General features: G+C 38.9%; 1 protein-coding gene across 4 annotated transcripts in view; it reads right to left on the reverse strand.

The window, feature by feature from the left end:
- LOC117303817 (FERM domain-containing protein 4A-like) overlaps nt 1–26,579 on the reverse strand; it is a 41,771-nt gene that overhangs the window by 14,714 nt on the left and 478 nt on the right. For 3 of the 4 annotated variants that reach the window (XM_033788203.1, XM_033788193.1, XM_033788219.1), the window contains exons 2-9: nt 11,126–11,270; nt 10,830–10,906; nt 10,091–10,189; nt 7,516–7,654; nt 5,265–5,418; nt 4,262–4,401; nt 3,153–3,284; nt 423–566 (exon numbers count right to left, since the gene is read on the reverse strand). In XM_033788203.1, coding sequence (XP_033644094.1) covers nt 423–566; nt 3,153–3,284; nt 4,262–4,401; nt 5,265–5,418; nt 7,516–7,654; nt 10,091–10,189; nt 10,830–10,906; nt 11,126–11,266 — 1,026 coding nt within the window. In that variant the 5' untranslated portion in view covers nt 11,267–11,270. The remainder of the gene's footprint in view (nt 1–422; nt 567–3,152; nt 3,285–4,261; nt 4,402–5,264; nt 5,419–7,515; nt 7,655–10,090; nt 10,190–10,829; nt 10,907–11,125; nt 11,271–26,579) is intronic. The other variant, XM_033788211.1, reaches the window with a different exon arrangement.

The raw sequence follows: 26,579 nt of genomic DNA on the forward strand, positions 1-26,579 counted from the left end.
TCGGGAACCAGACTTGAGTAGAAAGAATATCAGGCCTGCACTAATCTCATATCAAATACACATTTTTTTAAGCACAGACATTTCTTTCGTTGAATGCAAATGCATGTGTTCATAAGTAAGCCCTTTCCAAATTAGCGGTTACAGCTACTGCTATGACTGGATCGCCACACCATCATGCCGTGAAGTATACGACCTCTTTAACAACAACCTCAGCAACAGTCAAAGTCGTAGCCGCCAACTCTGATCTGGCCTAAGGTCTGATGAGACGGGTGGCATAGGCCCCCAAAAATACCACAAATATTTTCTAAGACTCTCCTTAGAAGAAGTGTTTTTCTCTCATTAGACAATGTTCTTTGGTCACACGTTTCTTTCTGTTTTGAATGTGGATTAAAATGAAAATGAAATTCTCAATTCCTACTTACCCTGAGGGCTGACTTCTTGTAGGAATCCCTGCGAGTCTTACGGACTTTCTTGCTTATGGTCGGGTCATTAGCGAGTTTCATGGCTGCCGTAGTAATCTTTGATTGGATCTCGTACTCACTCTCCAGTTTGGAAAGCCCATCATCCTGATCACAGAAAAAGTCAAATGATAAGTTATAAATAGCAAATATGTGTGAGAGGACCTGGTCTTTACTACATGATAATGACCAGCTTTGGGGCAGGCCACTAATAATGGACTGAGCTGAGGTGCATTAATCTCCACCAAGTTTGATAGTCTATCAGCCTGGTTATACAAAAATTGTTGAATTTAACAAATAGTTTATAAATAGAGAATAGCTGTAGGAGTACCCGGTCTTCACTGTGTGATTATGACCAGATTTGGGGGTCGGCCACTAATAATGGACTGAGCTAAATGTAAGGTCCATTAACAAACAGCCAGCTGCCAAGTTTGAAGCATATCATTCTGGTTAGAGAAATAGTCCAATATAATAAATAGTTTATAATTAGGGAAAATATTTAGGAGGCCCCGGTCTTTACTGCATGATAATGACCGGCTATGGGGGCCGGCCATTAATAATGGACCAAGCCATGAAATTGGAGAGATAAAAGTAACACAGGACAAAATTACAACCAACAAAAGACACTCAAAATTTGCTTATAAAAAAAAGTCAGTGGAAAATGTTATTAACTCGGGTTGTTTGAAAAAAATCTGAATAAAATCTGTTGGCTGCAGAGATTTCAGATTTAGCGGCAAGGGCAAGGTGTTCCAAGCCTGGGCACCCCTGAAACTAACTTTCCATTCTAGAGGGTACAGGGACCAGGCTACCAACAGTGCTGTTTCTATTTTGGTGACAGTCCTATTCACTGACTGGAACAAGAACCATTGCTCAGATAACTTGGAACATTGCGTGTTAAACACTTAAAACCACTAAGTTCTGAAGCCCATCATCCTGCTTTCCAGAAATAGTCGAATATGACAAATAGTTCCTCTTCCACGTTCTGTTCTAGGGGGCAGAAGGACCATGTTCCTAGTTTTGTGACAGTGAAATTCACTGACTGGAACAAAAACGATGCTCAGATAACTTGGAACATTGCCTGTAAAAACACTTAAAAACAATTTAGTTCCAAAGCCCATCATCCTGCTACACAGAAATAGCCGAATATGACAAATACTTTATAATTAATAGCAATGTGAGGACTCAATCTTCACAGCGGGAAAATGACCAGGTTGGGGGATGGCCAATAATAATAGATCCAACTGAAGGTGAGGTTCATTAACAGCGGCCAGCCACAAAGTTTAGAAAGCCCTTCATCCTAGTTACAGAAAAATAACAAATAAATAACAATTTACAGATAGTTCTCAGTTGACTTCACTGAGTGTCAAGTCGGCCATCTTTGCAATCATACATCATTTTATAAACTAAGTCTTTTTTTTTAATTTCTTTTTTTTAGAATGAATTAGCACTGAACAAAAGTGTGCCAAATAAGAAATAACCTTTTGTGGTTGCTTCTAAATATGTCCTTTCTTTTTTTTAGAATGAATTAGCACTGAACAAAAGTGTGCCAAATAAGAAATAACCTTTTGTGGTTGCTTCTAAATATGTCCTTTCTTTTTTTTAGAATGAATTAGCACTGAACAAAAGTGTGCCAAATAAGAAATAACCTTTTGTGGTTGCTTCTAAATATGTCCTTATCCCCCATCTTAATTAATCCTTGAGGAACCATATTTCCGAGCAGCAGCCTGTCCCAAAACGGCCACGCTCTGACCTACCTCCCCTCAACCCATGGTCAAGGAAAGGTCATATCCTGAACGCACATTTACCAACATTTCTCACAACTTAGCATCTACAATTACAAAACAAATTTCCATTTTGCACTTTTGACAGACGCTTTTACTGACAAATCTCGATTTAAAGGCAGTGGACACTATTGGTAACTCAAAATAATTGTTAGCAGAAAACCTTACTTGGTAACGAGTAATGGGGAGAGGTTGATAGTATAAAACATTCTGATAAAGAGCTCCCTCTGAAGTGACGTAGCTTTCGAGAAAGAAATAATTTTCCACAAATTTGATTTTGAGACCTCAAAATCAAGCTTCTGAAAGCACACAACTTCGTGTGTCAAGGGTGTTTTTTCTTTCATAGTTATCTCGCAACTTTGACGACCAATTGAGCTCAAATGTTCACATGTTTGTTATTTATGCATATGTTGAGATGCACCAAGTGAGAAGACTGGTCTTTGACAATTACCAATAGTGTCCAGTGTATTTAATGGTAGTATAAAGAATAGACCAAGGATGACAAACATCATAGTTTAAATTAAGTTTGAAAGCTTACTGATTATGAATTGTATACTAAAACCTTTTGGGTAAAATATTTCTCTCTGAAATGAAGTTGTATTCAAGAAGACTGTATCTGAAAAACCCTTCAAAAAACACAACAGCTGATTTTGGTTTTCAAAACCGACTATTTTCTCCTGACTCACACAACGCCTTAAGCCCACCTGGTGCGTTTTGGGGTCGTAACCAATAAGTTTTTTTCAGTCATTAGCCAGTGATCAATCAATGGCAAATTTAACCGAAACAATTATTGGTTTCGACTGCGAAAACACACCCCAAGTCATTGCAAACAACCATTCGGTCGTAGCAGCAGCAAAAATTGTCACTTGACAAGCGATCTATGAATCAGTTAATTAAACAGTTGTGGTCTCACCTCAGAGTTATGTTCCGGGGTGTTCACAGCCTTATCGGAGAGCGTAAACGCAGTTGTTACTCTTGTCTTTGGGCGGGGAAGGGGCTCCCCTGGAATTCGCGGAAAGTCAATGGGTAGCTCTCCCGTTAACTCCTAAAAACGTTTGGAAAATAAAATTACTCTTTAATTTGTGTGATTAACTTTTCCTGTACTTTTCGTGATTCTTGCGTTTTGTATCACTCTTTAATTGAACAGGTTGTATCAAGGGCTTGATACAAAGCCATGATATTTGGCCCTTAGGGGGGAAAAAAAGAGAAAACTTTTGATTCGATCATCTTCAACGATTGTACCAGGTGTTACACATTTGGCCCTTGGAAAAAAAAATGTAGGTCACTTTTATTGATTGAGGACAAGGGCTGACCTATTGTACACACGATACAGAATTGTCTAGACACAGATTTGCTGATTTTTCTGCAGGTAAAACAGTTTGAAAAGACTTAATGGTTAAACGTTTACAATAACAAAACACTCTTTACACTGTGCATAATTTGTTTTTCAAACAATTAAATATAAATAACAACACTAACTTGCTTTGAAAGGGCAAGGCCATTTTGAATTTTGCAAAGGGCACTTCCTTTGGAAAGTCTTAAAGCCTACGGGAAGATTTTGAAGGGGCTTCAAGGCCAAAACTAGGGCCTTATTTCCCAGAGCTGCTTAAGCAGACGATTTTGCTCACAAGCTGTGTGCTTAGCAAACACTAGCAGGATACAAGTCATAAACTGTATATGTGACAAGGTATTTTGGCTGGTAAACTTATTCTGGTAAGCATAAGTTTGCTGTTCTAAGCTACTTGTTGGTACTTAAGCAGCTCTTTGAAACTGTGCCCAGGGGTAACATAGGTCATGGCCCCCGTAAAATGCAAGGCCTGAACTAAAAGAGTCATCTTATGTTGAAAAAGTACTACAGATTCGTCATAATTTTTTTAAAGGTAAACCCATAATAACAGAAGCAGAGTGAAATCTTATGGTCATTGCAGTGCCCCACGATCACCCCATCTGATTCATCCAAAAAAGAACCTTCCACAAGAATGACGTGACAAGTTTCCTGAAGACCTTGCCCTTCGTACTTACCGCTTCGTTCAGACAGAGCAGCCTGAGACTGTCGAGTTTCTCCTGTAGGGTGTCTTGGAGAACCACCTTGCGCGCCTTGAGAGCTTCCACCAGCTCCTTCCGCGCCGCCTCCCCCTCGATGGCGAGTAGCTCTCTCGAGGCTGTGAGAAAACAACACAGAATTTGTTAAAGCCATTGGACACTTTAGGTAAACAGTATTGTCCAAAGGCCCACACTTTATGTATCACAACTTATATATAAAATAACAATCCTGTGAAAATTTAGGCTCAGTCGGTCATCGGAGTCGGGAGAAAATAACGGGAAAACCCACTCTTGTTTCCCCACGTTTCGCCGTGTCATGACATGTGTTTAAAATAAATCTGTAATTCTCGCTATCGAGAGTTGATATTGTTTTAATGTTTTCTCAAAAAGTAAAGCATTTCATTGAGCAATATTTCAAGAGAAGTCTTTCACCATTACCTTCTGTAAACCCTGTAAATTATTTGTAAATCTGTGAACTTTTTTGTTTGTACCGAAAGTGTATAATGGCTTTAAAGATGAACTCGTCAACATCTAAATAAAGATGATTATTACACTGATGTGGGTAAGCACCGTATACTCATATACAGACTGATGGCATTTGGTTAACGATAAAATTACACAAGTAAACCACAAGTGTCAGGGGGACCCCCCCCCTTTTTTTTTTGAACAAGGAAATTGACAAGAGTGTGGACTTCATCTTGAAACCTACGGATTATTGTGCCAGAATAAAACAACAGATGAGTCTGTCAGACTGATTTACCTCAGTAATGACAAACTGCACTCGAACCTCAAAACTAGTTAAAGCTACATGTATTGAGAAAATAGAATTTGCTTTCACATACTGCTTACCAACCAAAAGGACCCACACGTATGGTATCGATGAAAAAAAACCCCAGTTAACAGGCTTCTGTTTTGACAGTCTCGAAAGCTATAAAGATAGTTCAAGCTAGTTAAAACTCTAGTCGAGGGAGAGCAAACTTACATGCATCTTTGGCGTCTTTCAATAAGACCAGGTTGGTACAACCTTCCGTCTGCTCCTCGCTCATCTCAGACGTGTGTGAAGACGTCAGCGAGTTGGTGCTCGTCGTTAGATCCTTGGCTATTTGATTAAAGCTACGCTGTGCTGGGTACCGCTCCTAGGCCAGGACAAAGAGTAAACGGTTATCAACGATTCGAGGCGTGTACTAAGGTTCGTCTGAGACACACACACACACTCACACACTATAACAGCCGGTTGCTTGCCCTCTGAGTCATAGTCAACACAATATCCTTCTAGGGGTAGTGGGACAAGGCTCTATTCTCCCCTGGTCGTCGTTTTGAGATTGGACTCACTTTTTTTTCAAATGTAATCCAGTCAAGGTTTTATACAGTGTATTTCGTGATGCACCACACAGCCTGTGGACATGCTACCGTCCTTTTATGAAAGAGTTTCACTCTTCCAGTGCCCCCCCCCCTGATGATTTTTACCTAAAATGCCCAGCTGTTTTAGGCTTATCAAAAGAGTGTATTAATTGTTTTGTCTTTCTCAGATTTGTGTTGCCTTGGAACATCCCACAGTAAATAGTATTTCTTGAGTAACGATGCCCCCTCGCAATAACATGTATATTATGGGTTGTCCAGATTGACGACACTTTTTGAGTACATGAAATAGACTGCAAATGTACAATGTATGCTAAATGGCACTTTCAGGATACATTAATAATGAAATCATACACGTATGAACTTGGCAATGAAGGAGTCAACTTTGAGACATTATCACCTTGTATTTCATTATAAGAGAATAGTGTCAAACCCAAACAGGCAGAGTTCAGACTAATTCAGTGATTGGTTTGTTTATTTATTTATTTATTTATTTCAAGAACATACATGTATGACCAGGTTTTATTCATTCTTAAACTCTCAGTAGGAATTAACTCTTTGCATGACCAACTCAACTTGTGGTGCACATTTCCTAAAAACGTCAACTTAACAAATTCTGAGAACTTTTGGTGGCTATGGCTTTCGCAAAGAGAGTTGCTATGAGAGATACTTCAACACATGTTACCATGGCAATTAAGCCACAGCCACTCAGTCAGACATGTCCTAAACTTCCATTATCCTCGCTCTTTCAACGCTTTTAGCCAAAACGGTTTAGGATTGCCATCTCGGGCTCCACACCTTCCTCAATACATCCTTAGCTCATCTAAAGGAAAAAACTAGGACACTCTGAATTCAATCCGCTTAAATTACAACATCAATTATCAGTAGATCAAGCTACTTAAATGGCAGACCTAAAATAGCCTTCAATACACTTATCTCACTTACAATCGGAGAGAGGAGGAAGCTTGGTTCTTTAAAACCCAAAGACTAAACAGCACCACCCCCCCCCCCCCCCCCACCCCTGTAAAAACGCACTTTTGTTGTTTGTTCCTGAAGCAAGGGCAGGGTACAGTAAGAGATACCTGAGCTGAGTATCACAACGTACCCCAGGGACTCTTTGTAAAACACAGCCAAATGGAGTCCATTTTACCGCCTGGACTGGGAAACCTGACCTGATGTCAACACATTGATCGTAATTGAAAGGTCTTGTTTCATGCGATGAGAGAGTGCAGAGTCAAATGTCTCAGTGCCTCACTGGTTCTCTTTAGGAGTTAGTGCTGGACTAAATCCCTAGCGCAATCCCTAGCACCGTTTTGTAAGACACTAAAAAAAAAAACAGTTTCAATTGTTTGTCCAATGATCCAAGACTATGTCCAAATTAATGGCTACTTCTATGCCATGATGGCTGCTAAGGGTGTTGCTACGGACATGCTTTACTTCAATGCATGAGTCGTAGCCATAGCTATAGCCACTAATTCGGATACAGCACATTGAGGTATGGATCAGTTGTCTTGAGAAAAACACCAATAGTAGGAGGGTTATAAAGAACTAATGAACGCGTATCCTCGTATCAACCATCTCAGGGGTTAGAAACAAATCACGGGGGTAAAGAATCAAGAGGCATCAGGTTGGCTCAGTGGTTTCATTCCCTGCCTATCAACACTGTGGACTTCAGTTTGTATCAAACCTCAGACAGGAGCCTTGCATGTGGATTTGGGGTTTTCAGTCATGGGTTTTCCCTCCCATAACAAAACATTTATTCTCATTTCCTATGCTAATGTTATTGCCACTTTTTGTGCTGTTGGGTGTGTAATAAATAAATTCTTCTGGAGGGTTGCTATTCCAAAAAGGAAATTGATGAAGTAAAAACTAACCTTGCTGTGTTTCTTGTCCAGATAGAACTGGTGTTGACTGACTGCCATTGTCCACATAGACTTGACCATTACTGGGGACCCATACCATGTATGGAGGCTGGAGTTAGTCACGCCGAATGTACGCTTACTCACAGAGACTCTGTTCAAAGAAAAAAACATAATTAAGTTTTTCGATAGTAGAATACATAGCGAGACAAAGAACAAACTTTACCTGGCAAGTAGATACACACATGGTGTTACTGCAAACCAAATAAATATTGATAGCTCACCATGCAATGCCTCAAATCCCATATAAGTTTCAAGACGTTTTGTTTTTGTAAGTTTACCCTTGTCTGTAGTTGACAGCGTTGCCTTTAAGTAAAAATAATAGTTTAGGAGGCTAATCCTCCTTAACTTGCTGCTGAGAAGCTGAATTTTGAAGGACGCGGCTATAAACTGCTCGAGCTGCAGGCATGCAAGGATGCTTACGACAGCCAGCCACATCAACCCATATGAACACAGAGCACAGATAAAGGTCGAAAGTGTCTGAATTGTCCGGAAAACCGGAGGGCCCGGAAAAAAAACCTTGTGGCATAGAAGAATCAAGGCACAACTCCACTCACATTTGGTTTTAGTCGAGAATGGAACCAGAAACCAGTCTTCAGAGGACGAATGCTTTACGCACAAGCCAACCCTGTCCCCACCCTTGAAGCAGATGCAAGTTTATTACAAAATGGGAACACATATATAAATTCCCAGCCTTGCTGATAAATTTCTTTCACTCGTCACATGGTGTTAACTGAATGGAATCAGTTCCCGCCACGTTTAAATAAAACTATAGTTGAGAAATATATCGCAGGAGGAACAACCGCACAATTATATTGCAAAATGTCATTATACGTAACTCTACCCATGGATCAAACCTGTAACTAATTGAAACTAAATTCCCTCGCTGCCACAAAAGAGGAACTAAATTTCTGATTTTAGAAACTTGAAACTCCTGAGAGAAAAGAGATGACATTACGTGACTGGAATGGATGGAATCTGTGAACATTACAGGACAATTTGAAACAAAGGAAGTCAATTTTTGTATAAAAGGGAAGAGTGATGTCAAAACTGATTACCAATCTTCACCTTAAGTTAGTCAAAGTGATCGAAAGATGTATTGTATTTTAATAAGGACTTTCTTCCATGCACTGTACTTGACCCCCCCCCCCCCCCCAAAAAAAGTATCTTTTTAACAACAATTTTCCTAACGCTCTTATCGTCTTCTCTCATCAGAGCGTCCTGATTAAAAAGTCGAGTTGAAACCTACGGCAACTCTTACATGGTGTTACCACAAACCTTACTAAAAAAAGTAGCATTTGTCGATAAATGAAGAAAAACTAAAACATACTGGAGAGAAACATTGACATTCAAGAAAGCCTATCCATCGAGATTAAATGCCTTCAAGGATTCAATGGCCATTTTGTATTTAGATAAGCAAAGCTCGTCTCAACTCTCACTACTACTTTCAGCTCTTTTGATGGTCAATTCTTCGAATTTATCTCCCAATTCACTTTATGCGAAACTGAAAAAATAATAACCACCTCCATTTTGTTTATTTCAAGTCTGTCTTCTGTGATGTGTTGTCTGAGTTAGGTTGTGAACAAAAGTAAGGCCGTATCCGAATTGGCGGCTGTAGCTATGGCTATGACAGTTGCTAAGGGTGTTGCTAAGGATGTCCTACACCACAATGCATGATGACGCAGAAATCTAGCCGTGTTACAGACCCAGCGATTCCATTGGATACAATGAGTTCATTTCATAACTGGCAGCGACACAAGCTTTCCATATCTGTGTTTTGATTGGTCCGACTCCGACATGATGTCTGGCAGCTGCACTTTCGGTTGTCTGCACATACAGTCAGTGTGCATTGTTTTTGTACGTGTACATAGGATTTGACTGTGAATCTCCACGTGAAATGAGTGTGAGGTCAAAGGTAATTATGGACAGGGATTGACATAGGTTTGAGGCAGATCTCTGGCGTAATGCTCTGGCCTCGTAATGTGACATCAGATGTTCAGCCTAGGCTTTGATATACATAAAAACTTCAGATCACAGGAGTTTCCAGTCATATTGTTCAAGAAACTTTATGCACATTTATTCTAGAATGCAGTAAACCGTGTAAAGAGCATGCAAACATACATCAGCATTTCACAAGCAACTCAGATTCATCAGACATGATAAACAAAGAAGAGAAGACATTCGCCTAAGTGTTCCTGGTTTGATTGGCAGCATATTGCGCCACAGCACCTTGTAGAACATTGCATGGTGCTATGTAAAGGACAAAGGTTCAATTCTTTAAAAAAAACTGTAGCTCAGCATCCCTTGCAACTAAAGGAAGCACCATGAGCATCACTGAGAAGCCAAATAAGAAGCGCTATATAAGAAGCCACAATTAATATTTTTTATTATTATCAGTGCTTGAATGTGAAGCAGTCATAACGGTTACCACAGCAACTCAAGGTATTTAAGAAGCAGCTTGCCCCCCCCCTCCTTCTCAAGACACATTATTACACTGACAAGTAGAGGACGAGGGTTTGAGGTAACTTACTGAGTTGTAGGGTCGGCAATCGCATCCGACAATTCATCATAAATGTCCTCTTCCAATGACTCTTCATACAGGTTCAAACTGCTCAATGTATGCACAACTCTGGGGGGTCAGGTCGGGTCAGGGTCAAAGGTCAAGATGCAAATCAAGGGAGGGGGAAACAAATCATAAAAAAACAAGAAAATCATAATAACGGAAGACAACAAAAATCATACATGTAGTTCAATCATGCAAATTAATAAGTTATTGGTAATTTTGTTTAACGAAAAACAGTAGACCCTTGGACGGCCCGCCATTGCTGAGAGTAAACAATGGAAACAAACACGCACCAGGCACAACTCTCAGCCAATGACTGGTCTTCCTTTGACCTCAGCGAGGGCGCTGTTTGGACTTAACACGATTTTTCATAAAACAATACGTAGGTAATAAGGGGACATCCATGACAAATACACATGCCGTGTTTGGAAGAATTTTCTTTGTCTAAATTAGTAGAATTTCAGCAATTATGTTGAGGTTAGTTTCAGATCATACCAAAATTAAATACCATGCTTAATCAACTTTAAAACAAAACTGAAAATAAAAGGGTACTGTTTACACTAAGAATTCAACTTAATATGACCATGGAGGTAGAAATAGCTACCTCCATGATACGACAACCAAACTAAAAAACAAACAAATTTGTTTTGTCGAATATGGGTCAATAAAATAAATCAACAATTGGGGTAAAAAGAAAGTGACTAACCTCCTTGGATCGATTACTTCGATAGAAAATTTCCGATCACGATAGAAGATGTTCTGGAGCTGTCTCCACTGGAAGACCTAGAAAGGATCAGACAGATGGACAAAATAATCATCGAATTGCACCGCATAATACTTGGCGAGCACTATCCAAGTTGTTGAGCAATATTTTCTGCTCAAAGCAAAGCTGTACCTCCCACTCCACACAAAGCATCAGAAAGGCACTGTACTTTTACAGGTCATGATTTCCCTGTTGTGCAGAAGAAGAAAAACCGTCAATTTCCAGAGCATAATACCCACCTTTCTTGGGATGAGCCTATCTGTGATATCGTACTGGCCAATTCCCTTGTAACTGAGACCCAGCCACCACGGGATACCAGTTTTATCTTTCAGCTCGTAGTAATGTACTCCGTATGTCGGTAAACTCTCCACTAGTTGCATATAACTGCAGAAAAGAAACCAAAGGAATAAGGGAAGTGTTAAAACAATTATCGCTTAACTTCCAAAGACATCAACTTAAAGCTGCCAATCAAAAACTAGAGCAGGGAGCCGGTCAAAATGAAATGTTAATTTCCATGGGCATCTGGTTGGTAACAGGCAGCAGGCATTTTCATGGCTCTGCTCACCATAAGCAAAGAATCAGAGCTTATGGAAGCAGGGAATTCCGGGCTTACGTCAAGCGTACTTTACAGGGTACATTGTATAAGCAGGGAATTTGTGTGCGAACTCCGCATTACTTAGGCTTTCTTCTCCTACACAGCTATAGTGCAAAAATTCAGCGGTTGTGCAGTAGAAGGAGATAGTAAGTGCAGAATTTGGCAGTAAGCAGAGCCATGAAATTAGGACCTGATGGGTACAGGTTTGCTTATCCCAGCTTGATAGGATGGAACTAACCAAAAAATGCAATACAAAAATACATCCTCATGCTCTTTTGTTTCAGAAATCCTTAAAAAGCATGAAAGAATACAAAACCTGTGCGCATCTGTATTATGTAATCTGTGGCAAGGATGTTTCAGGGATGGAGGGTATACCAGGACATAGAAGTTTCAACTCTGTTGTAGAGCATGGAACACACAGACATCTGTTTATTGATAAATATAGACGCTCTATTTTTAACACGTACCCAACATTTGGTTCTATGCTCTGTGGATGAGAGTGTTTTCACAATAAAGTATTGCCAGTCCGCTAAACCAATTGCATGCAATGTTTGTACAATTCCAGTCGTTGCCTTTCCGTTCTTTTTCATCTGTTTTTTTGTTTATGACCAATGTCTTCTTAACATCAATAAAACTCCGGCAGTCAACCTTTCTCTAATGACCTCGGTGTATTGTGTGAACCACAAACAAGAAGAAGCCAGTCGTGACAATGTAAATATTATGTCTTCCTGTGTCCCACCAGTTTCAACTCAATGTCAAACTGAAGTTAGGCTCGAACCCTTTTTTTTACGCCATACTTGTTCGATTTATAATTGTCATAGTGTGCAGCATTTTGATTGAAAATCTATGTAAATGTATATCATACTATCTGAAAAAGATACTTTGATTGGCTGTTATTTTCTCGCTTCTTTCTGGATCCTTGCCTTAATCCCTTTCCCCTCTTTTTTTCTTTAAAATGGATATGTATTTGTTTGTACTTGTTTTATGCCTCTGAAGAAGGTCCGGTTTGGATCGAAAGCTACGGCCATCTACCCTATATTCATTATATCAAACTATCATCGTACATTTAATAAGACAGATCGGGTACTCCTAGAACTATGAGGTTCGTTCCGCTATCTTCTTCCTTTGTAGAGAGGATAGAGGAACGAACCTCATAGTTCTAGGAGTAGAGGTGATAGGAATATGCCTCTGATGATGCAAGCAGAGTATGTCATATTCATCCAAATATCTTTCTGGTGATATTCTGACGATGTGCCAAATTCCGTGCTTGTATAATCAATGGCACAATTCCTACAAAATATTTCCCTATCTGCCCCACTAATTCAGTTTTCTTGCGTAAATTCATGCTGCATATTTTGAAACAGCAGCTAGCATAAATATTATTACAATATCCACCATTTTGTTCAGCTCCACGAAGTCCAAATTCAACAGCCAGAAATTTCCTTTCCAATGTTCAGTCATTTTTTAAGCTGCAATCCTACAAAACATATCTCTAACTGCCCCACTAATTCAGTTCATCTTGGGGAAATTCATGTTTCATTTTGTGAAACATCAGCTCTATAATTATGTGCATACTGAAATATCCACTAGTTTTTTGTACAGCTGCATGTAGTGCAAATTCCACACCCAGAAATTTCATTTCAAATATTCAGTCGTTTTTGAAGCTGGCACTCTCAAGTATTTATAACACCTGTGGCAACGGAGTACATCTTTTTATAAACGCTGTCCAAATCAGGAGAACTCAGATGTGAATTTCTGATAATTTGAGGGCTCTGATGTAGGTGAATGGACTGACAAATTCAACTGATTCTTATTCAGCATGTAAATGTCACACCTTTATTAAAGCTGGGCAGATTTTTGACTAATCGGCAGCTGTTTTTAACTGCAATTTGGCCTGCAGCGCTGAAAACAGAATGAACATTGAAAACAAGACGACAGGCAGCAATAAAAAATACTTCGAAATTTGTTTTTGAATTAAGTTGAAATGAACATGAAGGCTACACAATGTGACAAAGAAAGTCAGTTGCAATTCAAATTAAGGATTCTGTATTCTTGTGTGGGGCACAAAACACAAAATGATCTTGAAAACAGCACGGCTGGCAGTGGCTTGAGTATAAAAATAGTTGAACAAAAATAGTTGAAAAATGAACATGACGGCTACACAATGTGACAAAGAAAGTCATTCCGCAATTCCAGCACTTCAAATTAAGGATTCTCTTTTCTTGTGTCCCTCGAGTGACAGGGATGACATTTGATCGTCTCCCAGAGGTGGAAACGGCAGAAATAAAAAATACTTCGAAATTTGTTTTCATGAATCAAGTTGAAATGAACATGATGGCTACACAATGTGACAAAGAAAGTCATTCCGCAATTCCAGCACTTCAAATAAAGGATTCTCTTTTCTTGTGTCCCTCGAGTGACAGGGATGACATTTGATCGTCTCCCAGAGGTGGAAACGGCAGAAATAAAAAATACTTCGAAATTTGTTTTCATGAATCAAGTTGAAATGAACATGATGGCTACACAATGTGACAAAGAAAGTCAGTTGCAATTCAAATTAAGGATTCTGTATTCTTGTGTGGGGCACAAAACACAGAATGATCTTGAAAATAACACGGCTGGAAGTGGCAGAAGTATAAAAATAGTTGAAAAAACATAGTTAAAAAAAAATAGCTGAAAAATTCGTTTTTGGTCAATCACGTTGAAATGAACATGACGGCTACACAATGTGTCCGCAATTCCAGCAATTCAAATTAAGGATTCTCTTTTCTTGTGTCCCTCGAGTGTCAGGGATGACATTACGATCGTCTCCCAGTGCAAACGTCACGTAAAGTAAATGCCAGAGGGGGCAAGACACGCACGCACTACCGGCCGAGGAGGACAACGTATGAATCAACACACACGAACATTGACATTCACAAAAAGCCAACGAAACCGACGTCACTGTTTTCACATTTATGACAGCAAAAAAAACCAAAGAATGCGTTAGGACAAGAAACAAAGTGCCGTTTGATATTTCTACCTATAATTTAAACCACAGACGTCAGTTCATGGTGCTACATCATAGATTCAAGTTACACATATTGCAGCCTGCATACAAGGTATCACCACACACAAAATGTGCAACAGGAGATCACAAGCAATAACACCACTTTATGGTAACCTCAGATAACTATCGAAAGTACTCTTACATATTTTTGAGTTTTTAGCATGTACATGTAGCTAAAAGCCCTCCAGCAAAACATATCTTTTTTTGGGGGGGGGGGGGGGGGAATGGAAGAAACTGTGAGTCATGCTCTGATGTTTACAATGGGGTCAACAGTCAACACTTTACTACACAGACCACCTGTGACCCAGACTTTCACTCTTGTTTTTAATTTTGGCCATATTTATCAGTCGCTTTCTCTCAGTTTCTCTTACTCTCTTTTCTCTTGTTTTGTGTGATGGTGTGATCATGGATCAAGCCTACATGAAATAACACACCTGTGGACATTTTGGCTTACTCGGTTGTGCGAGTCAAGAGAAAATAGTTTTAAAAACATGTATGCATATTTTCAGCTTGATAACACATTGTAGTTGTACATGTACTTAATTTGGTTGTAACAACCATATTCAGCTGTTGGTTTTGTTAAGGTTTCAGATACAAATTATTATCCAGCATGACTTCATTTCAGAGAGAAATATTTCACGTGGGGGAAAAATTGGTTGTGGTGTGGCGTTCATAATCGGTAATCTTCCAATGGTTTGTATCCTTACCGCTCCTGTATAATGAAGCAGTAGTAGTACATTGTCCGTCGAATCCAACGATGTCGTCTTTACGCAATCAGCGCGTCCCATGTGACTGCAAAGCTTATATATCATAAACTACATGTAAACCTACTGACCCCCCCTCCTTCACAATCACAGGGTCACCAATCTGCCCTTTGTTTTTATCCTAGCTACACTGTTACAATTCCTCCATGTTCTCCCTAAGACAAGAAAGTTAACATCGATTTAAACACTTCAAGTACCTCCTTTACTTTGCAGACAGTTGGAAACTTTTTCCCTAATCGTTGGGGGGGGTTGGGGGGGGGGAACAGCAGACAAATATACACTGAAGTCTTGAGTAAACACACTCAACATGATTGAAATTGTGAGCCTCGACTATGCGAACAAGTCTTCTTTTTTTATATTGAAAAACATGACGGCGGTGTATCAGAGTAAACATACAGTTCCCCGTCCCGTGGAAAGAAAGCCCTCGTTGTCGGTAATTGAAAAAAAAAAAAACCCTCCTGTTTTGTGCATTGAGGCACGGCATAGTGGGTGCGAGAGCAATCACATGTAAAGAATGCCTAGGTTCACATATTATGACTCATACCATGTATTGTCCATTGGAAATGACTTTCGGCTGATCGGATTCAAGCCTCCATGTTTGGTAGAGATTTAATCCAAACATTGGATTTTTTTATGAATTATTATCTGCTGAAACCAGAATGGAAACACCAACAATAATTTAATTACGGCGGGAAATGAAAACATATTGCTTGATTAGGACATGCATGGATAGCAAATGCCACTGCACTGAAGTAGTAAATCAGACTGCATTGAGTACATGTACGTTCATGAAGTAATGGAATTTCTTTAGTGATACATCGGGGCAAAATTAAATTTTATTTTATCATTAATGTTGTTCATATGACCTTCATAAAAGTACATCTGTTATTAGGTTTTAATGGCCCCTAATTTGAATCCCTGCCCTGGCATGATTTCAAGGTTAGAGGTATACAGTAATATAAAAATGTCATTAGTTAACAATAATAATATTGAGAACTTAAAAAGCGCACTAATCCACAATAATGTACAATAATTCATGTACAATAATTCAAATGGAAGCTTAGGCTAAAGCTTAGAAAATCCGGCATCTGATACGCCTACATGTACATGCTTTTGTGAGTTATTTCCCTTTGAAATCAAGTTATATTTGAGAACAGTAGGCCTATCCACAGAACATTTACGACCAATTAGTCCAAACCGAGCCTACAATGCCCTCTATGTCCACCAAGAATGGGTATAAAAGGCAGTCCGGTATTGGACATGGTCACCAGTCTGACGAAGCTCCTCGCTTTATAGGAGTGAATTGTAAATACTAAATAATATGTAATTAACATCATACATAGTTTTGGATTTGTAAAAACTAATCTTTTAATTCATGATCATCAACAATCCAGATTAACTAATTAATGAGTAGGCCTATCTGAAAACATAAACAAAAAAAAACACTGATTTTCAATTGTTACAACCAAAATTAAGGAAAACATTAAGGAAAATTGTGCATGTAAAAATATATATTCTTGCTGCCTATGGTAGCAAAGTTGCATTGGTTTTTAATGGGAGAAAAACACAAAGGTTGCTTCATAGAGACAAAACTCTGCACATTTTCTACTGCACAACGTCCATGTACCTCATGTTTTCCTGTCTGAACTGCCAACCTCTTGATCTTACCGTAGAGAAAGGACAGATGATCTTTCCTACATTTTCTCACACAACCACCCCAGCCCCTGCCACAAACCACTGGTCCCAAAGCATTTCTCCTTCCTAAGAATTGAATATTTGCACAATCCTGAAAGCTGGTGTGGTTCATCCACCACCAAGAGTGTGGGGGTGAACTTCAAGAGGTAGGTTTGGTCATGGTTTGGTCTTATCATCACCAAATCATTGAATGTCTTGAGGTCTGTGTTTAATGCCTCACTCCTTGGGAATGTCTTGGACTAAAGGAAGTCTGTGATTGCAAAACCAGTGTGTGGGTAAACAAGGTCACGATATCTTCAAAGTGGTCCAATAATGGGTTCACCTGTAACTACAGGGTCTTAACCCTACCTAAAGAATGATGAATCATAGGATATGGAAACTGATACCCTCATTATGTACATCAACAAGAAACTCAAGATTTGGGTAATGGATGACTTCAAGGGATGAAAGTGACATTCAAAACCTTCCTCTCTACTAATGGTAACGTTTTCGATGAAGCTGGCTGACCATTTGAAACCAATGTAAAGGCATGGTTTAAACGTATGCTGAACTTGGGTGGTTATTTGGTATGGTCCTTTCTGGTTCAACTATGGAGTTGTGGTAAACCTGTAGCTTTTTTAAAAGCTCCATAGTCACAAACAATCCCAAGATCTGTTTGAGAAATAACGATGTGCTCGGTTTTCAGTTTCAATTTTTAAAAACTATGAGCTTTTTTCAAAATTGTTTTTAAAACCCATCCATCACAAATTATTGACCAACTATTACATGCATATTCTCTATACACTGATTAAAGAAGAACGACAAAATGCCTGAAAAGTTGCAACTATTTTAAACAATTTTCAAGGAGTTTTCAATGGCTTTTCCTGGCTTGAAACAGAAGAGAAAATCCGCCCCCAACAGACCTGAAGGTTAGCTATCAAAACAAGGTTGACCGCTAACAATAAAACTGCATGGACAATTATACTATAATACTTGAATTCAATTTTTTTAAATAGATTTTCAGTGATTTCTTTTGACCAACCCACACACAATTTAAAAAGAAAACAAAATTGAGTTTAGGACACTGATTATTCTTAGAGTATGGTAGAAAAACCATGCATGGCTTCCCTTAAACTTGATAACCCCTACTTGACAGTTGACACTGTTGAAAACAATCACAATCATATGAACTTGATACTAGCCAAGGCCATGCTGTGGTTGGTTAAACATTACATGTACATACGCAGAAACAAGAAAATACGTTTTTGAAGTAAACAAAATCCAAGGATCAATTTTTTGACAATAACACTGTGCAGAAATTTGTTGAAGGTTCTGTGCTCTAACTTCCGAAATGATAGCCCTGTGTTCTAATCCAGTCTGGAAGCGTCTACAATCGCCGGAAGCCAATAATGTTTTGTATAAACCGGATTACACATGTAAAATTAAGAATGTCATACACCATTAGATCTTTTCAGAATCAACACAACTCAAAACAGAGAGCAGGATGCTGCTATCACAAACCTCTTCCCCTGTGAATAAATACTTTGTGCCTCCTAAACTCAAAAGTTCCAAGTAGTGCTACACTACAGAATCATGAATGTTTTGTTCGGCAAAGTTTATTGGTAGGAAGTTATAGGGGTAAAAGGTGTTAGCCTCCTCCATTGTGTAAAGGAGAAAACTGCAATATCATTTGGGAAAAAAAGGTCATCAATCATTAAAATACTGACCCCGAACCTGCAGAAAAGACATTTCCATCGAGCAATAAAAATTGTCTGGTTGCCCACTCACAGATAACAAATGCTCAATAAAATATTCAGGAACTGCAGGCTAAGGGTACCAACAAAAACATTAATCAGCTTTGATAAGCTGTTTAACCAACTGGAATGACCTGCGACATTTTCAATTGCTGTGATTACGGAGAGACATTCCACATTGTAAAGTGAAGTTGTCGCCTACAACAACATTAAAGGGAAGTTGGTCTTCCAGATTTGTATGTACCAGTGATCCGGACCAACTTCACAACAAAATTACATTTTCGACGTGCCCATTTAAAGAGAAAAATTGCTGTGCCTGTTCAAGAATTAAATTCAAGGCCTGAAGAATGGTTAAGTTTAATCTCAAGGATACACGTTGAACACGGGATTCGAACCCCCCACTCTGCTGATCAGAAACACCAGAGCTCAAGTCCGGTGCTTTTATAGTCTTGACCAGCCACTCGCCTGTAAAGCGTTTCCCCAACGTAACGACAAGAACACAGAGGCACCATGCAGGGCATCCAGAGCAATTGCCAGCCCTGTGCTTTTGCTGTGGTGCCCTCCGCAAGGTTCCAATACAAACTTTTGCCCATCAAAGTGCCCCTTACCAGAGGAAAATTGCTGGTCCCCTTCAAGAGGGAAGTTACAGGCCTGATCAAGTGAGAGTGAAAGGTTGTTGATGCTGGACTTGTTTTTCCATTAGTGTGACTGTCATGTTTGCTCATACAATGTCCCACTTCATTGTGTGATTGCAATAGCAGAGATCCTCTCAGAACCTCAGGAAGTCATCTTGCCTGGAATTTAGATTCCTCTGCATCCACATCCCATGATCACAGACTTCAAAAACATTAACTTTGAACATTTATCATGTTTATATGGAATGCTCTTTAAGGGATGATGCATCATCGATGGGGAGAGAGAGTACATTTCATTCAATTCATTTCTGTAGTTTCCTTGCATATTTTTGTTATTACTGAAGACTGGCGGAGATGATAGAAAACTGAAAGTATTTCATCAGTTGTGCTGTGATTGAACGGACATGACGGAAGGCAACTTGGTTAAGGCCATGTTGTTCGAATAGGCAGCTTGGTAGCATGGGATGGGATGCCATTGTTCCTAAGCCTGACCAAAGATGGGCTGGGTCGACCCAGACTACATCCGAGAATGGTCAGGTTGTGATAATCATGAGATTTTTATCTCTGCGAGTTTTTTCGTTCTTACCAAGGTTAAAAGATTTTAATCTTGGCAAGAAAATCAGATCAACTTCCTGACTCCAATGGTCATTTGACCTGACTGACCGTGAAATTTCCCAAATGACTTAACACAGGGTTATTTTTTGTAAGTCTTTGGGGGTGTATAAAGTTGAGTGCTTCTATTTTTCCACTTGGATCAGTCAGTCATCACTTTCATCAATGGAAACACTCCAAGCAGAAACAGTTGACAGGATGTTTGGAGCCAGTGGAAAACCTTGACCACGGCTCAATCTTATAGAGCTGCTTGAGCACAAAAATTAGCTAAGCATAACAAAACTATGCTTAGTAAGCATAGTTTGTGCTGGCTTAGCTTTTTTGTGCTCAAGCCTAACCAATGTCACATCACAGTTTCCCTTTTTGAGTGATTTCCTGCTTCTTATTTTTGCTAAGCAGAGTTTATTCAAGCAACATTTATTACTCAGGCAAACCTTTGAAATTTGGCCCTGATTTTACAGAGCTGCTTGGCAAAAGATATGAGCAAGAAACAGGTCACTTCTTTGGATCAGAATCAAATTTATGGTTATCAATTTGTGCTTAGCTACATAGACAACTTTTGTTTCTGAGAGGTTTAGACTCCCAAACAAACTCAATTATTCATAAATTCAATCAGAAGTTAGGTTGTGATAAATGACGCGATGCAAAAAAAACTACAACTCCCTTTAAATTGCCATTTCATGCATGTGTGCACTCACTGTGTATTAAACGCATGCAATCACGAACAAAGTGAACGTTGGCAATGCTAAATGCATTCCTCGATTTGTGTGCGTAAATACGTGGATATTTAATATTCACCGAATCTACCTACCCATGTGTGAGTGTGAAGGAATGATTGCGCTGATGATGTATTCTGATATAGTCTAAAGATAGAAATATAATGGAGCAGTACAAACTGGCTCTTCTTCAAAGCCACCACTAATGGTGTCACCGCAAACCTTACTAACTTACGTACTTAGTAATATTTTCCACCATGCATACTGTAGACTTAAAGGGATACAATGCCTTGGGTCGGGCGAGTTGGTCTATGAAATGCATTTGAAACCGTCGGGAACTAACACGGCACGCCATTTTGTGATTTATGACTCCACAAAATGGCTGAACTGTGTTACTTCACAAAATAAAAGGAAAACCGTCCATTTTCGAGGCATATTTGTGTGAATCATTATATTCTACTTTGAAAACATCATCATAACAAACGGTTTTCATAACAAACGGTTTTAAACACTTTTTATAGACCAACTCGCCCGATTCATCAAGGCAACGTGTCCCTTTAAGTCTTACTTATCATGTATCTAATATTATGAAGCGAATTCAAAAGGCTTGCTCGTTATTGCATGGACCCAACTATCTTATCAGGGCACTGTCTGCAGGTGTTTGTGGTTAACTTAATGATATTGACATTTACAGTAATCATCAAATGCTGATAAAAAAATCACTCCGCACTTTGAGCTTTTTTTTTTCTCCCTTCTTTTTTGGGGTGCAGTGTGTTCTGCTGGATGAAATTGCTATGTAGTACAAGGTGTACATTATAGCAGCAAACCAATGTAAAGATTTTGACAGAAAAAAAGGATATTATGTATTATGAGTGCAACAATTTTGATTCAAGTATGATATGGGTGTGGTCATCCAGTGCACAGCAGCTGTAGACCTATACACCATTTGTTTTTAATATTTAGATAAAACTTCTCAAAAAAAAAAAAAGACTTCTCTAAATGTTCTTAACTCAAACACAATATTTTGTATGTTTAGTTTTATCATGTTTTACCCACTCACTTAGGTCTATTCCACAAGAAGTTAGGATAACCTAACTAATAGAACTATAGTCTTAGGAGATACTAAAAACTTAAGGCTAGTCCTACGTTACGACGAGTAACTCGTCCTAACTCGACATAAGACTCGTCTTTAACTCTTTGTGAAATCCACCCCTGTACTTACACAGAACACAGGTGTACGTGTACATGTCAAACCCACATCAGTATTCCATACTACCCCCTGGGTCCTATGAACAAAAACCTACAGGATATTACTCAGGATGGGGTTCGAATCCATGACCTTTGCAGTTCTAGAGCAGGACCCAATTTCATGCTCTGCTTACGCAAGCAGGGAATTCTGTGCTTACGGCAAGCGTATTTCACGGGTTAGCGGCGAATTTGGGCTTCTGCACGTGCGTACTTCACGTTCATAGGCATTCTACGCTTACAAGGCTAGCGCAGAAATTCGGGCTTGCACGTAAGCGGGGAAAGCAGAGCCATGAAATTTTGCCCTGATGTCTTACCACTAGACCACCGAGCTTGCCCGGTAGCTAGATGCAATTTGAATCCTGTATTTTAGCAGCTGGCAGTATAACCATTGTAAAATATATTAAATTATCCCTGACGCAAATTAATAGTGTAATGGTATATCATCTAATACAACCACAAAGTGTCTGTAATTCTCTTGTCTGCGCAGAGCTGCCTACATTTGAATCTTGCAATCAGGTATTCTTTGCACAACAATCAGGTAGATATTTAGAATTCATTCAAAATAATATGGACAAAACTTCCATCATCAGGTAGCTCTTCAAATTCATTCATCGGGGACAAAGTTGCCATAATCAGAAAGATTTTAAAAATTGTTCATCAGAACATAGAAATAATGTTTTTTTTTTTTTTTTTTTCAAGGAACTTTCTGCAGAATCAGGGTGAGTTGGCAGCTGTGGCTGGCCTGGACTTTTGAGAGGGCAAGGCTATTTTCATTTCTCCAAAAGGGCAATTCCATTGGAAAATCTTGAACCATGGGAAACTTTGAAACTGCCTTTTCTATATTTAGTGCTGTTTTTAAAACATTGTTTATTTTGGTGGAAAACGCCTTAAAGGATTTGGGTAATTTTTGTAGCACAAAACATAATGTCCACAGACTTACATTAAACTTACACCGTTTGAAGATAATGATAGTAGAAAGCGTACCTTAAAATATTAGTTGCTGAGGTGCTGTAGTTTTTGAGAAATTAGTAAAACAATGTCATGAAAATACGTTTTTACATGCTAAAATAATTTTCGTCTCATGATCACTGAGACAAAATTATTTTCATGACATTGTTTTACTCGTTTCTCAAAAACTACAGCACCTCTGCAAGTAATACTTCCAGGGAAGCTTGCTACTATCATTATCTTCAAACTGTGTAAGTTAAATGTAAATCTGTGGATATTGTGTTTTTTGTAACACAAAAAGTACATAGACCCTTTAAGACCTGGCATAATGCGCTTTATAAATACTCTTTTTATTATTATTATTATTATTATTATTTTGAAGGGGCACCGTGTTATTTTAGACCGGCTGCGGTCTCTGTCATACCCCCTTGTACATTTTCTCCATCATTTTCAAAGGGTGTGACAAGTTTCTACACATTACCAACACACAACCAAACCAGATGACCTAGTACGCAGCCTTCTATTTCTAGGATAAGAATAAATTCCTGCTTGATATCGCTGGCCATAAAGATAAGAAGCATTCAAATAGCCTGCCCACATATGGGTACCATTTTTCTAATCAGCCCAACCAAAACAATCACAAACCTCATTCATCCTTCTCATGGAATAGGATCATATCAGGGGTGAGGTTCCAGGGAACGATTTCGTTCAGCAATTTGCCATAGCAAGAAATTTAGACTGAACTTATTTTGTGCACACAGAATGCTAAGATTAAGTAGCAAATCTTGATTATTTTTGTTAGTAGCATTTGAAACATTTTGTGTAACATTTTGCTCTGCTATACGCAGGAAATCAGTCACTGGGTTCAACAAATTACAACATTCCTACTAAATATTAATGCCATAGCCTGGTTCCCACATGATTAATTCAAGGATAGTAACTGTGAGAGTCAGGGTTCAATGTCATGGCTCTGCTTAATTAAGAAGCGTACAAATCTCTGCTTTCAAACACAAAGCCTCCCCCCCCCAAGGATTTTTCCCCGTGAAACTGCATATATTACTGAGCACATTTCACTTACAGTTTGAAAGGGCTGTGGATGGGCTTGTTATCTTTTGTGGTTCAATTCATTACAAATTTAGGTGGACAATTACAGCGCAACATGAGAAGTCTCTTTTACAACTCACACAAAAGTTTGTCGGCCACTAAATCCACATGTACTTCAAGGTTAGTGTTTTTGTTAAGGATTTGACGTCATTTTATGTACAACCAGTGAAGGAGGTCAATGTTGTAAGAAAATAATGCTATGGTTTCACATCACTTGTGTACCGTGACAAGAATTTATCAAATCATGGAGGTAGAAATTCACCACAGAGAAATTAAACCAGAATTTGTTCTTCAAACTTTTTGATTCCTATCATAGGTTTGACACCATCACAGATTTGTCATCGAGTGTGTGACTCCATAGACCTTATGCATTGACGTCAACCAGCCGCCATCTTAGAGGAAAAACGTTGACGAAACAATCGAGACGCACAGATTTGTACGCGCGGCGCACAGTATTGGCCAATGAACAACCTCCTTTTGACCTCTAGGTGAGGGCGTCCTACTGAAATGACGTCCTATGCATAAGGTCTATTGTGAGATCTACATTGAACATCCATGAATTAATTTAGTTTCACAAATTACAAAACGACATAATGCTCAAATAACAAGAAATGTAATCCAAACTTTAGGAGTAGGGAATCTGTGTTAAAGGGGCTATGTCATCATGGAATATATGACGGAAGAAGGCCAATCTCAAGTGCACACCTGGGTAAGAATTTATAATTCCATGTGTAGCCACAGGCATGTTATGATCATGACCATACAACCCCTTTAAAATCCATCACAGTCAAAACTTGAAGAAGATGAAAAAAGTTAAATATTGAACAGGCGTTACTCGGATTTTTTACAATACAAACGCACAGGGCCAACAGCTTTACAACCCCTTTAAAAGGCATCCACCCAGTACAAACCTGAAAAAAAGAAAACAGTTGTTGAATATTTAACGCCTAAATCCCAAAGTGCGAGCATAGCTTATGAAAAATTTCAGCTTGAGTTCCTTGCGTCGTGTCAATTTGCTTATAACTGCAAAGTACATTGCACATACATGTTCTCGTAAGTGGGTAAGACAAATTGGACCGTGAAAGAAGTGGCCAGAATATAATTAAATCAACTGATGAGTGAGTCACAGCTAAGCCAGCATTCATTCATTAAAGATCTTTTAATCGCATTCCGCCAGACCGGACAGACCGTCTTCAAATACAACACCGTGGAGTTTACGTGATAGTAAAGTCCTGATAGGTCGACGATGTTAATCTCTGAGGTTTTCCCTACTTCCATCATCGATTTCCTGTCATTGTCCTTTCAAAAAAGTCAACATAAGAAGAGAAATTTTCTCTTGAACTGAAAGGTAAACATGTTACGGCCTTAAAGTATTGCTTTTGGGTTGGACGTATATTTTCACCCAAAATAATTGCATAGGATCAATATAATTACTATAAGAATGAATAATTAATTCTGTGTTTTACTTGTAGTTTGTTCAAGTACTGGGGACCAGGCTGGCTTAGTGGTTTCTTTCCCTGCATTTCACCTCAGTGGCCCTTGGTTTGAACCCCACCTTGGACTGGTGGGGGCCAGAGCCTTGAATGTGGACTGGGTTTGCAGTCCCTACCTGATTGTGTAGCTTTCCCCCATTTGGAGTTTCTCTCCCACATCTAAAACTGAACATTTCTTCTTGTCCACACCTTATTCCCAACTATTCCTTCCAACATAATCCAACCAACAGAATGGAGTGTAGCGAGCAGTGTGGACCCGAAAAAGGTCTTAATTTTTTCACGATTTTGACATAATAGTTCAAAGTGCTTGTGCCTCTCTGTATGCATTCTGTCAACCAATCTCAACTATAAGTAAGGATATATTTGACCTACAAATGTAAATTAAGGGAGATAAAGTGGTGGCCAGATTAAAATATTTTGGCAAAAAAAAACAAAGTCTAATAAAGTTCTAATCAAATCTGATGAAGGACTGGTGACACTGTTCATCATTACATCACTCATTCTAAATACTACTTTTCTAAAAACCAATCAATCATCCTTATCCTATAAACGCTCAGCACTCTACTAGAGCTCTCTGGAATACCTTTCATTCCAATCCTCAACTTTATAAACAAACAGAATCAATTATCAATGGGAATGAAGTCAAATGGTTTTATTCCTTTGACATATCTACACAAATCAAGGCTGGAATACACTATCACAAATGGATTAACACTCTCAGTTGTGAAGATAATGATTTTGTAGACTACTCTTCCACAAAAATTTAGCATCAATCACTAATTCCTTTCTCTAATCGCCTCACTTTGCTCATCAACTAAAACGAAAACGCAGAAATTGCCAACTACTATCCTTCATCAATAGTCAAAACTAGAATTGGATAACTTTCCGTATGGCGCCACCACTTTTTCACTCATTTTCACAAGAAAAAGGGATATCTCATTGAGGTAAATTAGATACTACATTATTTCATAGCGAGTGAAAAAGTGGTGGCGCCATAAGGAAACTTTTCCGGCTAGAAACATATAAACCAGGGAATGTATTTAAAATGTTAATGGCAACGTTGACCAACAGGGCACAACAAATAGCTAGCTTTTACCAGAA

The sequence above is a fragment of the Asterias rubens genome, chromosome 2 (genome assembly GCF_902459465.1).
Source record: "Asterias rubens chromosome 2, eAstRub1.3, whole genome shotgun sequence".
In the NCBI taxonomy this organism is placed as follows: Eukaryota; Metazoa; Echinodermata; class Asteroidea; order Forcipulatida; family Asteriidae; genus Asterias; species Asterias rubens.